Raw genomic sequence first — 12,008 nt, 5'->3', positions numbered from 1 at the left:
TAGATGAAAGAGGGGGAGGGATTAAGAAGTACAAATCAGTAGTTACGAAACAGTCATGGGGATGGAAAGTTCAGTATAGAGAAAATAGTCAAAAATCCTATATAATAAAAGCCTAATATGCAAATTGTCCCCTCGACCAGGAGTTCAACCGGGAGTTCGACCAGGGGGCGGGGCTGGCTGGCCAACCTCGGGAAGGGAGGCCCTGGCCGGCAGCCAGCAGCCGCTAGGGACCCTACCCGTGCAAAAATTTCATACACTGGGCCTCTAGTATTGTAATAAATATGTATGGTGTCAGATGGGTACTAGATTTATTGGGGTGATCATTTTGTAAGTTATATAAATGTCTAATCACTGGGTTGTACACCTGAAACAAATATTGACTATTAAGTGTAAAAGAAAAAAAATTGTTTAAAAATATTTCCCCCTAGATTTTTTATCCACTGATGAGTTTTGCCCACAGGCTGTCTTCCTGCAGGCAGCCCGTCTGCCATCCTTGTCTCTCCAGGCGGGCATCACTCAGGAGTAGGTGCTGCTTTCACGCAAGTCCAGTCCAATGCTGCTCACCTGGCCAACACCACTCTTCCTGATTTGACCCGGATGCAAGTCCCTGGTTCACATCTCTTGTGTGGGCAGCCAGATCCTCCCACATCTAGGAGTCTCATCTTATTTCCTGTTCTGTGAGGCTTCTCTTCCTCACTGCAGTCACTGCAGCCACCACAGCCGCAGACTAGATCAACGGGGACATGGCGTTCAGTCGCCCTGGGTGGGGGTTGGGGGCAGGAGCCCTCTTCTCCTCTAGCAGCCTCTGGGGCAGGGGATGGTGAAATCTCACCATCGAGGCTGTGGTGGGCTCAGCAGGAACCTGTGATAAGATGCTCAAGCAGTTAGGGCAGCTGCTTTGAGGTTGGGCGGCTGGAACCCACAGGAAGTGACTTGGTGCAGAGCTGTTTGCCTCCTGGGACAGGAGCTGCAGGCCAGCAAGGTGTGGGGCATGTCTGCGGAGCTCCAGGAGCCGGGGCCAGAGGGGCCTCAGAGGTCCCCGGGGTCAGGCGGGCACTCAGGGGCCTCTGGCTCAGGTCAGTGTCCTCCTCCCCACACGCCTGCCCCCTGGAGCCTGCCCCGCTGGAGAGCGTATGTGGCTGCGGCGGTGCTCTGCTACATCAACCTCCTCAACTACATGAACTGGTTCATCATCGCAGGTGAGGAAGGACAGGCGTCCCGGGCAGCCCTGCCCATCTGCCCACTGGCTGGCCTGCAAGCTTTCTTCCTGTGACGCGTCATATCCCTGCTGTCTTCACCCCTGGCCATGCCAACCTAGTTTCCCAGTCCAGCCCCAAATTAAGAGTGTGCGCATAGGTGGGTGGGTGGGTGGGTGGGTGAGGACAGCAGGCCTGGAGGTTCTGGGTGGAATGGTGGGGTGAGGTTGTGGAGGACAGAGCAGCCTGGCCTGATCCCTAAGCTTGCTGGGTATTTGTGGGACAGCAGGCTCCGTGCAAACCTTGCATATCTGCCTTCCTTCCTATAGGCCCCAGGGGTCAACCTCCTCTGTCACTCATTTACTCATTCATTAATTAATTCATTCAAAATTCAACCTTCTTTTCTCTATCCCTGATTCATTCAAAATTGACTGAGCACCAACTATGGGCAGGACCCTCTGAGTGGGGCTTGGGAACCCAGGGGAGGGGAAGCCAACCTCGTAGCTCTTGAACACAGGAATGACCATCTCTAGCCCTAGCGGGTTTGGCTCAGTGGATAGAGTGTCAGCCTGTGGACTGAAGGGTCCCGGGTTCGATTCCAGTCAAGGGCACATGCCTGGGCTGTGCGCTTGGTCCCCAGTGGAGAACATGCAAGAGGCAGACATTCAATGATTCTCTCTATCCTTGATGTTTCTATCTCCCTCTCCCTTCTTCTCTGAATTCAATTAAAAAAAATATATATATATATAAAAAGAATGACCATCTCATAGGGCAGAGGGAGAAGCTCATTATCAAGACTCCTGCCAGGTAGAGAGATGCAGCCAGATGAGGGAGGTGCCACCTACCCTGGGAGCTCAGAGATGGCACCTAGAGGGGTTGGGATTCCTGAGACCAGGATACTGAGTGGTCAGTTACCAGCGTGGCACATCAGAGAGAGGCTGTGGGATGAACGGGACGCAGGGGTTGCAGAAAGCCCCAGATCCAGGGTTTGTCTTTGATGAACTCAGAGGGTCACAGACACATGTGCAAGCAGCTCTAATACAGGCAGAGTGGGGTGAGCATCAGCTGGGCGGCCCCAGGACCAATGACTGACGGTTCTGGTAGAATCCACAGGAGAGAGAGCATTTGTTTGGGCCTTGAAGACTCAGAAAATTGGCGAGGCGGGGAATGGGATGAGGCAAGGGCATTGAGAGAGAGGTTCAGGATGAGCCAGGGCACCTGGGGCAGAAGTGATGCTCTGATCAGGTGTGGTGAGGGGGAGAAGGCAGAAACTTGTTCTAAAAGGGGGCTTGGGGCTAGATCATGGGCTTTATCGGCGCCAAAGCCAGGAGCCCGGACTTTCTGCTAAAGCAACGGGGAGCCATGGAAAATGTTTTTACGTGGGGGGACTACAATCAGATTTGAGGCCCCGATGGAAGCAAAGTGAAGCAGGGAAGCCAATTCAGGGGCAACTGCAAAGGGTGAGGCCAACGCCAAGGGGGCCTGAGCTGGAGTGTGGGCCCAGGGCCTGAGGAGGGAGGGACGGGCAGGACACCGATGACCGCAGGGCCATCACGGGTGCAGAGCTCTTCGAGCCCCACGGCCTGGGGGCCCTGCTCTCACGGCCACGTGTCCTGTGGCTGGGTCATGCCTGTGGCTGGGTCAGACCCTGAGTTCTGCCTGCCCGAGGCCTTCCCTGCGGGGACTTCCTCTGCTGTGAGAAGCGAGGCCTGAGACGTTACTGGGAAGAAGGAGGCCTGGAGAAGTGAAACCAAGCCGAGTGCGTGGGGGCTGCTGGGGGCAGGCAAGTATCCCAGCAACTAGAGTTCTCTGTGGGAAGCAGCCCTTTGGGAGGCCAGAGTGACAGCTTAAGGTAAAAAATGAGGCTGCGCCCAAGCCCCAGAGCACCACAGGGCTGGAAGGAGCCCAGGAGCGGACCAAACCCGGGGTGAGTCCTCGTCCCTAAACATGGGAGATGAGTGTGGTCAGAGAGAACTTTTATTTAGCCATTTACTTTGCTTATCTGCTTGTCTATTTATTCTTTCCAATGATTCTATCTTATTCGTGTAGTTAAAAATATTAAAAGGGAAGGAAAAGGCATATAGGTTGGTATGCCTAGATGCTGTGACAATTGGCCCCGGAGTAAAAGTCTGAACATAAATCTTACTTCGCTTCTCTGATTCTTTGCTCCTTCTTCACCTGCTGACAGGTCTCGGAGGTGTGGATGGGGGGCTTTCTCCTCCTCCCCCCACCCCGTGGGCATTTCTGCAGGGCCCCATTGGAGGGGGGTGGTTCTGCTCCCCTTCTGTGACTCTGGGTGGGAGGGCGGACCGCCTCCGGCTGGGATTCTAGTCCCAGCTCTCCCGTCTCCAGCTGTGCAAGCATGGCTGGCTGGAGCCTCTGACTCCTCGACTGTGTTGTGGGGACACAGATAGTCCCAACTCCTTGGAAAAATACTGCAAGTGTCCAGCTCAGGGTCTGGCCCTCATGCATCTCATAATTCAGTGAAAGTAATGATTGTTCCTCATCCTGACAGGGCCAGAGCCCCACCGCTCAGATACTCGGGTGCCTAGGACCCCGACTTCCTAAAATACACCAAAAGGCTGAGGGACTTCAGGGAACAGAGCCTTGTGTCAGGGGGCCCGATTCCTCTCTCTGCAATAGGCTGAGGGCCCACTGCACCGCCCACGGCCTAGCAAGATCTCAGGAGGGGCTTGAGAGACCTGGCTTAGTGCAGAGCAGGAGCCTGCCACCCTCAGGGAGTTGGGGCCAAGGTCAAATCTATCTCTGAAGCGTTCACGTGCACTCTCATGCCTGTGTGCTCACGCCTCTGGAAGAACATGCTTGGGTGTGTGCATGTGCAGGCCACGGCACATATGTCTTTGGATGTAGATGGATGTCTGTGAATATCTGGGGTTTGTACGTGAGCGGGGCTGCTATGCGCAATCCCAGGGACTTCCTTTACACTGTGGTCCAAGTGGGTGGCTGTGCACTGGGCAGCAGCAGGCAGCCGCCAGTCCCTCTGGCTGTGATGTGAATGGCACCCCTGCACATGTGCACACGCGTGCATGCCTGTGGGTGTGTCTTTATGTGTACATCTCAGTGTGTATGTGCGTGTGTGTCTGTGAGCACAGGCTCCTCTGTGTATGTGTATCTGTGCCTCTGTGAGTATATTTCTCTGGGAATTCCTGTTTGTATGTATGCGGACCTGCATGTCTGTGTGTCTGTATGACTATGTGCCTATGTCTGGGAGTGCATGCTGTGTGTGAATGTGTCTGCATAAGTCGGAGCCTTTGGGATGCATGTTTCTGCGTGTGTTTGACGTGCACACGTCTCTCTGTGCCTGCTTGTGTGTGTGTGTATGTATGTGTGTGTGTGTGCATGTGCAGTGGTATTACGTGTAGGAGAGGGGAGAAAGAACAGTGGGCCTGGGGTACGCCCTCTGCTGTCTTTCAGCTGTGGCCCTTTCCCAATGTGGGGCAGTTGCCTGTAGAGGCCCGTGGGCTACTTCCCATGTCCTGAGCGCTGTCCGTCTGTCCGCAGGAGTGCTGCTGGATGTACAGAAGTTTTTCCGGATCAGTGACAGCAGTGCTGGTTTGCTTCAGACAGGTAAGGAGGGAGTCCTGGCCCGGGGCTGGGGCCGGGGCTCGGACCGGGCTGGGGTTCTCTGGCAGGTCCTGCTCTGTGCCCAGCAATAGCTCAGTCCCCGGCAGAGGAGGGCACTGCGGAGGGCGGTGGGTGAGAGGGACAGCCCGGTAGCAGAGGCGATGGCGCAGGCTGAGACTCGTGCTTGCGCAGCCAGCCCTCGGGTCTGAGTGCGGTGCTGCCCAAAGAGCAGGGTGCAGGGCTGGAAAGGGCTCCCGAGCTCCCGATTGTGGCTGTGGAGTTGGTCACTCACCCTTCATGTTGGTTCAGCTCAGCTGGGTACCGGAGCCTGGCAGGGGCTGAGAACTCCTGACGCCTGCTTTCCTCTCATGGACCTGAAAAATCTGGTCACCAGGACACAGACAGACAGACAGACAGACAGACAGACAGACAAAGACCCCAACCCCCACCCCCACACACGGCCTCAGAGAGGGTCTGGGCCTACAGGCGCCTGCAGTCCAGCATCAGGGAGCAGCCACGTGTCCCTTTCCCAGGAGGGGGCAATTGGGGTCATGTGTGCCTGCACATGCACCCCCCATATGTGTGCACACATGTCATTACATAGGACACACATGTGTGAATACACCCGGCCAGTAACCAGCACATGCATGGTTCCTCCTCCTAACAGTCCATCTCAGCATTTTAGAACAAGGCTCTCAGACTGGGGTACGGGGACCCCTGGGGAGACATAAAAACTTTCAGGAGCTACCAGAGCAGCGCCTTAAGAAAACCCATTTATAGGTCCTCAAGCCCGTGGCTGTCTCTTCTACAGAGGACCTGCCTGAGAGCAGCCTCTGGCTCTCCCCTCCCTCCCCTCCGCGTTAACCATCACCCACCCACCGTTTCAGCAGGAAAGGACCCCTCTCCCCTTTCTGAGTCTTACCAAGGTGCCCTGCCTGGGGGTGTCAAAACCTCCAGGGTCCAGACAGAGGGCCTCCTCGGGGTGCGTGGCTTTGGCTGGGGAGGGGCTGGGAGCAGAGCAGTCAGTAGAACCCCCTGGGGATGTTGTCTCCAGGCCACAAATCCATGGCCAGACGCCAAGCCTCATCTCGCTGTCTCGCTGGCGTGACAGTCTGCTATCTATCTATGATTTAGAATTCAGAAGTGAGAAGGTTGTCTCGGGGATGGGTGTCGGCACATTTATTTCGATAAAAAATGAAGCCAACATTTTAACGTCTTTCTTACAGACAACCAGTCTGATTTGTCCTGTTGGTTTGGCAAATAAGGTCTGGTTTTGGTCATTAGACTCTCTGGCAGGCATTTCTCATAAAGTGAATGAACTCGATCTGCAGCCTCGAGGATTTGGGTGAAAATATAGTTAAAAAAAATACGGTAATGCTGGAAATCACATCATTTGCAACTATTTAAACTTATGATGAAAGTGTTTTAAATGTCAGCGGAAAACGCGTGCAGGGGTGCATAATTCTATAAACTTCTCCAGGAGGCACCAAGCAGAAGCGATAGCAGAGCCCTGCTTCAGACCATGGCTCTCCCAGTTGCTCCTGTCTCAGGCCGCCAGCTGGGGCTGGTCTTCCTTCATAATTGTAGCTAAAGCGAGATCATCTCCACGCAGTGCCCTCAAACTTCTAGATTAAACAGATAATGGTAGAGTCAACATTTCCCTTTTCTGGTTCTTATCATGGTGAATAGGATCATTACTACAAGGCCCCTGATAAGTGAGATGCTGTGGAGGAAATAGTGTGTGCGTGTGTGTGTATGAAAGAGAGGGAGGGAGGGAGGGGAAAGAGAGAGAGAGAGAGAGAGAGAGAGAGAGAGAGAGAGAGAAGAGAATGTGAAGATGTGGATATGTGAGTGTGTGTTTGGGAGTGGGTGAAGGGCAGGGTCATCTCTGCAGAAACAGCCCCAGAAGGTGTATGGATGGAGAGGGCAGTGGACTGGAGACCTGATGGCCAAGTGTGTCTCCAGTGACCTCAGGTGAGTATTTTAACCTTTCCAAGTCGCCATGCAGTAGCTCAAAGACTCACCCTGCTGTCTGTCCACAGGGCTGCAGCATGAAGGAAACCGCTAAGAGAGGGCTTGGTCAAGCTGTAAGAGTGGGGTAGGGGGAAGGGGGAAACAGTGGTCAGACCCCCTGCCCCCCAGTTGGACAGAGAAACTTCTGGAGTTAATCCTATCTAATAAAGAGGCAATATGCAAATCGACTGTCACTCTAACACACAAGATGGCCGCCCCCATGTGGTCAAAGATGGGTACCCCCATATGGACACAAGATGGCCACCACAAGATGGCCTGCAGGGGAGGGCAGTTGTGGGCGATCAGGCCAGCAGGGGAGGGCAGTTGGGAGGGACCAGGCCTGCAAGGGAAGGCAGTTGGGGGTGATCAGGCCTGCAGGAGAGGGCAGGTGGGGGGGACCAGGCCTGTAGGGTAGGGCAGTTGGGGGGACCAGGACTGCAGGGGAGGGCAGTTAGGGGCAATTGGGCTAGCAGGCAAGCAGTTAGGCATTGATCAGGCTGGCAGGGGAGTGGTTAGGGAGTGATCAGGCTGGCAGGCAGGAGAGTGGTTGGGAGCCAGCAGTCCTGGATTATAAGAGGGATGTCTGACTGCCCGTTTAGGCCCGATCCCTCGAGGGGTCCCAGATTGGAGAGGGTGCAGGCTGGGCTGAGGGACACCCCCCTGTCTGTGCATGAATTTCGTGCACTGGGACTCTAGTCGATTAATAATATTAAAAAGGAACATTAATGTAGCCTTTAGCCTGTGCCAGGCACTATTCTTTTCTTTCTTTTTTTGTTAATCTTCACCTGAGGATTTGAATCTATTGATTTTTAGAGAGAGTGGAAGGGAGAGGGAGAGACAGAGAGAAACATCAATGTGAAAGAGACATATAGATTGGTTGCCTCCTGCATGCACTGACCAGGGCCAGGGAACCTGCAACCGAGGTGCGTGTCCTTGACCGGAATCGAACCTGGGACCCTTCAGTCCACAGGCCAGTGCTCTATCCACTGAGCCAAACCGGCTAGGGCCCAGGCACTATTCTAAGTGCTTTTATAATATTAACTCATTTAATCTTCAAAACAATCCCATGAGGCAGGTATTATTATGATGCTCATTTTACAAATGCGAACCTGAGGCACAGAGCGGCTGTGGAGCTTGCTGAAGGCCACCCAGGGCTGGGATTCAAATCCAGGCAGCTGCCTGGAGAGTCCTCTTAACCTGGTGGTCCTTGATGACTCACTCCCACCTTGTCACAGGAATTATTTGAACTTGGAGATGCCAGAAAGGAAAGAAGGAGTGCTTGCCTTCCCCTGAGGGGCAGGTCTCTCCACCCCAGGGCATCTGCAGGTTTAACTAAGGTGTTTATGTCCTGTGAAGCATCCCTGCCCCAACTCGCATAAAAGTATTAGATTTAGGGAAATATTTCTATATCCTTTGGGTAAAAAAGATAGGTGTTAACAAGACACGAGACAACTTCCCTAGAGGAAGATTATAAATTTGACTACATCAAAGCTAAACTCTCCTGCATGATGGTGGTTGAAAGGACACATGCAATAAGTAATAATAGGTAGCATTTATTAGGCATTTCTATAAAGCCAGCCACTGCCTTTTATATGCTTTATTTTATTTAATCTTATGAGGCAAGTACTCTTACTGCCATTGAGTGGTTGAGAGGGGAACAGGAGAGTTAAGGAATGTGCCCACGGTCACACAGCTAGGAAGGGGTGGCATCAGGATGAGCCCAGGTAGTGTAGTCTCAGATCTTGCATTTTAAATCCTGAAAACAAATACGGAGGCCTGGGAGAAATTATTCCCACACAACAAAGAGCCCAGTAGGAAAATGGGCAGAGGATGCTGACTTCACTGGGAATAGCACGCAGATTAAAACATCAGCGAGACACCATTTGTTTTTCAACCATTAGATGAACAAAAATAAAGCGATTGATCCTATCAAGTGTCACAAGGGTGCTGGCATATGATTCTGTGCAAGTGTAAATCGATACAGCCTTTTTGGAGGCCTATTTTGGCAGTAGCTATTACAATTATAAATGCCATTGACATCAAAGACCATTCTCGGTGGAGTATTATATTAAATATATTTATTATGTTAAATAAGGTCGAACCATATTCAATTCTCGTTTTTGTAGGTCAAAACTGGCCTAATTTCTGCAATTGCAGGCGGCTCAACCCAATACTGGAGTGGGAGGGGCTGGAACCTGAGCCCCGGAGGAATCTGGACAGTCTTTGGGCTCAGGAAATGTCAATCACATGTGCTCAATGAATAGAGACTCAGGCAGTGGGCGGGGCCCACCAAACTCTAAGGCCCTTGGATGGTGGGACCGGGTGGGGCGGGTCCAGACCTTCCCCTCGCCACCTGCAGGCGCTCAGAGGCAGTGGACACGTCCTCCAAGGAGGGTGGAGGTGAGTTATTTAAGGAACAGAACCAGTGAGGGTATCTATTCACGTGGCAGAGCCGTGCAAAAACGTGGCAGTTTCTTTGTCTTCACAGAATAGCAAGCGCATTCATTAATACAGCCGCCGGTTCTTAAGGGTTTACTTTAAAAAATGGTATAAACACAACTGACTTGTCAGGGGAATGCTTTACGTACTTAGGAGAACCAACGCATTTCCAGCCTCCAGGAATCACTGCGCTCATCTGCTCCAAGAGGGCCCAGGCACATCACGCATCCCTCTGCCACCCCTCACCCCCCGCAGGCGCAGGCCCAGATCAGGCTCACAGAGGGCAGGAGTTCTGGCAAAGCTAGGGCACTGGTGGGCACCGAACACTGTCAGCTCCACGCCAGGCTCCATGTTCACTTCTATCTCACAGCCTCGGAGGAGCTCCTGAGGGGGGGGGTGGTGCTGGGGTGATGATCAGAGAGGTGGAGTTAGTAACCCAAGGCCGCACAGTGAGCAAATAGCCACGCTGGGATTTGAGCCTTTGAGCCGGGTCCAGCCCCTCACTTTGGGCAATGGGTTATGTGCTAGGAGGGGATTGAGGGTTCACCTTCTTTTTTCCTCCTTGGGGCCTTGACCTGCTGCCACGGCGCCCTTTTGTGGGTCTGCTGGGCCCGTCTGCCTGCCCACCTTTGTGGGGAGATGCATGCTGCCCCTTGCCTGTCTCTTCCAGTCTTCACCGGCTGCCTGCTGCTGTCTGCACCCGTGTTTGGCTACCTGGGCGACCGACACAGCCGCAAAGCCACGCTGAGCTTTGGGATCCTCCTCTGGTCAGGAGCAGGCCTCTCCAGCTCCTTCATCCCCCGCCAGGTAGGTGCTCTCACCCCTGCACAGACCCCAGGGGACGCCCCCCACCCCCCCTTCCTGACCCAGCCCGTCAGAGCTGGGTGGGGCTGCTTCGGCTCCCTTCCAGGCTCCAGGCTTGCTGGGGATTCCTTCCAGGCGGAGAGAGGAGAGAGGAGCCGTTAGGCTTTCTTAACAGGAGCCTTCCGCTCTTGCACCTCCCGCTGCTGCCGTGGCTTCATTTCTGCCCTCTGTGCTGGGGGTGGGGTGGTGTAATACCAGCTTACAGTCTGGGGCAACTGGCCTGGTGGGCAAGGGTTCCTTGGGGCTCAGGGCAGGCAGCAGCCGCAGGCGCCAGCAGGGGGCGCCCGTGTGACTTGGGGAACCTGGGCTGGGAGGATCGCGAGGTGCCTGCAGCTGCATCCCCTCTTCCTCTCCTGGGGGCACGTGTCTCCAAGTGCCCTCGCCCCTCTGACAAACCCTTGAGTCCCTTGCCTGTGGTGAGTTCTGGAACGCACCGTGTTCTCGTGCCTGCCTGCCCAGTACTCCTGGCTGTTCTTCCTGTCCCGGGGAGCGGTGGGCATTGGCACCGCCAGCTACTCCACCCTCGCGCCCACCATCCTGGCCGACCTCTTTGTGAGCGACCAGCGGACCCGGGTACTGGCTATCTTCTACATCTTTATTCCTGTTGGAAGGTTAGTAGCACCCTGGACCCACTTCCTGGGGTGGTAAACTGAGGCCCAAAGGAGTCAGAGCAGGGGCCTTTCTCACCGGGTCACTTTCCCTCTCTGAGCCCCAGCTCCTCATCTGTGAATGGGGGCAGTAACGCTGGTGGGCTGTGGAGAGGGTTAGAGAGAACAAAGGTGCTCCCACATGCTAGTGCACTTCCGAAGGGTGAGCAAGCAGCCTGGTGGGGGGCTGTTCAGGGAGGGGGGCTCTGGGCGCGGAGGCAGGGAAGTGCACCAGGGCTGGGCAGTGTACCCCACAGCGGGGCAGGACAGCGTGGGGCTTACAGTGAGGCCCCAAGCGCTCTGACCCAGGTTTCCTGGTATCACCTGACTCAGGCAGAGCTGGGCCTCGGGCGAGGGAGGGGCGTCCTCGCGTGGAGAGACAGTGGACAGTGGTGCTGGGATGGGCCAGGAGCCAGAGGTCACCGGTGACCTGACCGAGGGCAGTGGACACCTGGGCCTCACGTGGCTCACTTTCCCAGTGCAAGGGCCATAGCTGCAGGAGCCGGCTCCCTGGGGGTGGGGGTGGGGGGGGAGCCCTGGGCTCCGCTGGCCGTGGCGCCCTCGCGGCCCATCCCCCTTGCCCCTCCGTTGCAGTGGTCTGGGCTACGTGCTGGGGGCAGCTGTGAAGGCGCTGACTGGGAACTGGCGTTGGGCCCTGCGGGTGAGTCCAGCTCCTGTTTCTTCCCTCAGCTTTCCCCCTGGGCTGAGGGGACTTTCCAGCCTCCAGTGGCCTTAGCCCCTTGGCCCCGCACCCGGCGCCAGGGCGGGTGATCAGTACCAGCAGCTTCAGACAGTTGGGCCTCCTATGGAATGTGGACTGTGGAAGCCATGGCCCTGGGTTCAAGTCCTGGCTGCTCAGTTTGCCAGCTGTGTGACCGGAAGCAAACCACCTCGCTCTTAGGAGCCTCCGTGTGCCTATTTGTAAGACGAGGGAGTAAGTGCTGCCCGAGGAACTCTCGAGATTAAGGAGATGAGATGGAAAGATGCTAGGGCAGGACTGGCGTGGCAGAGGGAGGGGGAGGGGGCAGTGATGGGGGCAGCAAGCACACAATAGTCAGGGCTCCAGTTCTCAGTCGTGTCAGGCTCACTGATCCAAAAGAGCAGTGTCTGCACTGGACCGACAGGTATTAAAGCAACCCCCAAGGACACCTTGGTCTCACGGGGTGGGGGGTGATGGGGTGAGAAACGGTTAGGCTCTGTATCACCAGCACCCAGGAACTGAGCCCTTCTCCCACCACCCCCAGGGCACAGAGCACCCCAAGAG

The 12,008-nt window shown here is 55.0% G+C and overlaps 1 protein-coding gene across 2 annotated transcripts in view; it reads left to right on the top strand.

Moving 5' to 3' along the window:
* The first annotated feature begins 723 nt into the window (after positions 1–723).
* Positions 724–12,008, top strand: part of SPNS3 (SPNS lysolipid transporter 3, sphingosine-1-phosphate (putative)) — a 44,147-nt gene continuing 32,862 nt past the window's right edge. For both annotated transcript variants that reach the window (XM_054709253.1, XM_008156797.3), the window contains exons 1-5: positions 724–1,199; positions 4,719–4,784; positions 9,904–10,040; positions 10,557–10,708; positions 11,339–11,405. In XM_054709253.1, coding sequence (XP_054565228.1) covers positions 992–1,199; positions 4,719–4,784; positions 9,904–10,040; positions 10,557–10,708; positions 11,339–11,405 — 630 coding nt within the window. In that variant the 5' untranslated portion in view covers positions 724–991. The remainder of the gene's footprint in view (positions 1,200–4,718; positions 4,785–9,903; positions 10,041–10,556; positions 10,709–11,338; positions 11,406–12,008) is intronic.

Source organism: Eptesicus fuscus, chromosome 20 (genome assembly GCF_027574615.1).
Source record: "Eptesicus fuscus isolate TK198812 chromosome 20, DD_ASM_mEF_20220401, whole genome shotgun sequence".
Lineage (NCBI taxonomy): Eukaryota > Metazoa > Chordata > Mammalia > Chiroptera > Vespertilionidae > Eptesicus > Eptesicus fuscus.
Note: the sequence above shows the minus strand (reverse complement) of the source record. Positions and strands in the feature narration are given on the sequence as shown.